Raw genomic sequence first — 3,681 nt, forward strand, 5'->3', positions numbered from 1 at the left:
TGAACATTATATATTGGTTTATAATAAATGAGTGTATCACAATATATCAAGCATGTGTATCCTATTTAAATATACACGTGCATAAGTTAATAAATCTAAAATGTATTGGTTAATTCATAATATACACGTTGACATTATTATTAACATTTATGATACACTTGTTTAACGTATTGTTATAAAATATACATTTAGCAACACACATTCACTATTATGCTATATATATTTAATAGACTTTTACACATAAAAAAACATATTTTATATTATAATGTATGAGTTTGATTATTTTAAATGTAATATAATACAAATTTTATATATCGAAATCATAATAATTGGTTTCGGTTTCAGTTCGGGTACCCACGTGTTTTTTACTATTCGGTTCTATGGTTTTGGTTCTTTATCGGTTCGGTTCTTAATGACCCATTTTAAATGGGTCTAACTTTTTAAGACCCAGAATCGGAACATTTAGCTTCGGTTCCGGTTCGATTCTAGGTAATCGGGTAATAGAGTACCTATTGGCACCCCTACGTACTTATTTTAACTTAAAATAAGTATGTACTTCTAAGATCCGGCCTGTATATATATATCCGACCTATATATATAGCCCGACTCTCTGAAAAACATCTTTAAACGGACTTGGCTAAAAAAGCAAAAAATACTTGCAAAAACTCAACATTTCTGGACTGTTAGATTTTTTTTTAATGATGACAACAATTTTTATCTATGTTAGAAGTTTCCAAATATTTTTTAATAGCTTAATTTAGTTTTAATGGTGGCATTTTGAGGGAGATTTTTTTCACTAAGGGTATTTTCATCTTTTGACAAAAAAAGAGATGGAAAAGGAAAAAACAAGTGGGAATGAGAGTGGGAATCCTAGAACAGCAAGTAGGTGTGGAACAAAGGATGATGAGGACTCGAAGTGGGTAGAAGCAGAGTTTGAGAGGCTATATAGGGAAGGTTCGCTAGAAAGACTGATTCAAAAAAGAATGATAAGGAATCACAATGACCTACTAGTCCTGCGAGAGGAGGAAGATAATACCAACAACACTGGGGAACTCATAATCACGGGTATGGTAGGCCAAAAAGAGAGTAGTGATAGGAGGGAAGAAGGAAAGCATGCGATAGCTAGTGAGGCTAACACTAGTAGGAATCTTAAAGAGAAATCGGATTTGATTAGGGTTCCTGGGGTCATACAGGAAACGCCTGAGATTAGAAAAGGAACAGGAGGCCAACAGAGTACATGGGATGAAGTTCTGGGGAAGAAAGCACTGGGAAGAGAAGAGATGTCCTATATAGAGCCAACCCTAGTGAATGGGAAACAAGTAATACATGTACAGAGCAATCAGTTCAAGGATTATAACCAAAAATTTGAGAACTTGGTGGTAGGCTCGTTTGTTGGGAAAAGATTAAACTTTACTTATGTAAAAGAGATAGTCACTCGAACATGGGGCATCAAGAGTTTTCTTATGAAACCGTATGGGGATAGTATGTTCACTTTCAAGTTTGAGAAGGAAGAAGACATAATGGCAGTATTAGATGTGGGATCTTTTCATATAGCGATCCAACTATTTGTAGTTAGGCCATGGCGATTGTTCGTTGAAGCAGAAACCAGAGAGTTGAAAACTATACCAATTTGGGTGATAGTAAAAGGTCTGCCAATGGAGATATGGAACAGAGTAGGGTTTAGCCAAGTCTGTAGTGCAATTGGAATCCCAATGTTCACAGACAAACTAATAGAAAACATGACAAGGACATTATATGCGTGAGTATGTGTAGAAGTGGATACAAAGTGTGCCTATCCGGAGGGAGTGCTAGTAGTGTTAGATCAGAAAAGAGCATATAAGGTCGGGTTCGAGTATAATTGGAAGCCACCAAGCTGTAAAAACTGTGAAGTATTTGGTCACTTTGATCAAAACTGCCCAAAGAAGATTCATGAGAGGAATGGTGCATCCAATGTTATATGGTTGCGAAAGGAGGCCCAAGTAGTTAAAGAGAGGGAGGAGAGTGCAAAAACAGGTACGATTCTAGATGATCGAAGTGGAAAAAAGATACAAGAGGATAATCAAGGGGAAGAGAAAGAGAAAGATAATGAAATAGCATCAGTGTTAGGAACAGAGAAAGATAACAATGAAGAAGATGGATGGGAAATACCAAAGAAGAAAAATATGATTTGGTCAACAAAAAGAAAAGTAGTGGAGAGTAACCAATGTGTGGAGATTGAGCAAGTAAGAGAGGATGGAGAAGAAGGGAGAGTACAGGATCAAGAAGAGAGAAAGAGTGCAGAAAGGAAAAAAGCAAAAGAAAAGGAAGTTATCATAGAGAAAAGCCCAAAGAAACAAGGAGGAATAGGTACAGAGTGCAGGTCTAAACAAAATTTATTAACAAAGACTCCAACAGCTGGGAAACCTAACACAGTGGTTGCCAAGTATGGCCGCTATAATACACGAAATGGTTCCAAATGATGATAAATCTGGGATGTTGGAATATGCGGGGGTTTAACAAAAAATTTAAGCAAGTAGAAATGAGGGAGATGATAAGGAAACATGAGCTGAGTATGATGGGGTTGATTGAGTATAGAGTTAAGAAGAAGAATATTGATAGGGTAATAAGGAACTGTTGTCATGGGTGGAACTTAGAGACAAACTATGAGTTCTGTGAGAGAGGAAGAATATGGGTCTGCTGGAACTCAAGAAATTGCACAGCGGTGATTAAGAAGAAAGAGAAACAGTGTATCACGATGGAGGTCACGATAGGTTCAAATGAGAGATTCATGGTGTCATATGTGTACGCAAGCACTGAATTGGTAGAAAGGAGGGAGCTATGGAGAAGTATAGTAGACTTGTCTATAATGATACAGGAGCCATGGCTGATTCTGGGGGACTTTAACTCTATCTTAAGTCCGATAGAAAAATTTGGAGGAAATGATGCAAGGACCAACTTCTCAGAGTTTTTAAACTGTGTGACACTGACATGGCTGGTAGACATAAGATATAAAGGAAACTTCTATACATGGAATAACAAACAAGAGAATAGAATTAGTTGCAAGTTGGATTGAGTGATATGCAATGTAGCATGGGTTGGACGATATGATGACATGGAAACAAATTTCATGAATCCTGGGGCTATATCTGATCACAGTTCAATGGTAGTATACTCTACCATATAGAAAAATCACAAGAAGAAAGCCTTTCGATTTTTTAACTTCTGGGCAAAAGAGGAGGGCTATATGGAGGTGGTATAGAATGCATGGGCCAATAGTGTGGTGGGCAATCCAATGTATAGATTCATGAAGAGATTAAAACTCACGAAGGTGGCACTCATAGCATAGAACAAACACAATGTAGGAGATGTAACAAAACGAGTGGAAAGGACAAAAGCAAAGTTGGAAGTTATACAAACTGAGCTACAAAATACACCGACAGAGGTGGAGCTGGTAAGAAAAGAAAGGAGTGCCATCACAAATCATGTTAAGGCAACTACAACAGAGGAAGATTGTTATAGGCAGAAGTCACGAGATCAAGTTATAGTGTCGGGAGATAATAACACTACCTATTTCTTCAAGTATGTTCAAGCAAGGAGAAATGTCAACAAGATAACTTGCCTTATGAAGCCAGATGGGAACATCATAGAAGATCTGAATGTAATAGGGGAGCAATGTGTTGCATATTACAAGGAGTTATATGG

General features: G+C 37.1%; 1 protein-coding gene across 1 annotated transcript; it reads left to right on the forward strand.

The window, feature by feature from the left end:
* The first annotated feature begins 2,518 nt into the window (after positions 1 to 2,518).
* LOC147482903 (uncharacterized) lies at positions 2,519 to 3,052 on the forward strand. Its single transcript, XM_086579448.1, has one exon. It carries the CDS (start codon positions 2,519 to 2,521, stop codon positions 3,050 to 3,052), a length of 534 nt encoding a protein of 177 aa, XP_086435574.1.
* The last annotated feature ends 629 nt before the right edge of the window (positions 3,053 to 3,681 follow it).

This window comes from Coptis chinensis, chromosome 8, assembly GCF_015680905.1.
Source record: "Coptis chinensis isolate HL-2020 chromosome 8, ASM1568090v1, whole genome shotgun sequence".
In the NCBI taxonomy this organism is placed as follows: domain Eukaryota; kingdom Viridiplantae; phylum Streptophyta; class Magnoliopsida; order Ranunculales; family Ranunculaceae; genus Coptis; species Coptis chinensis.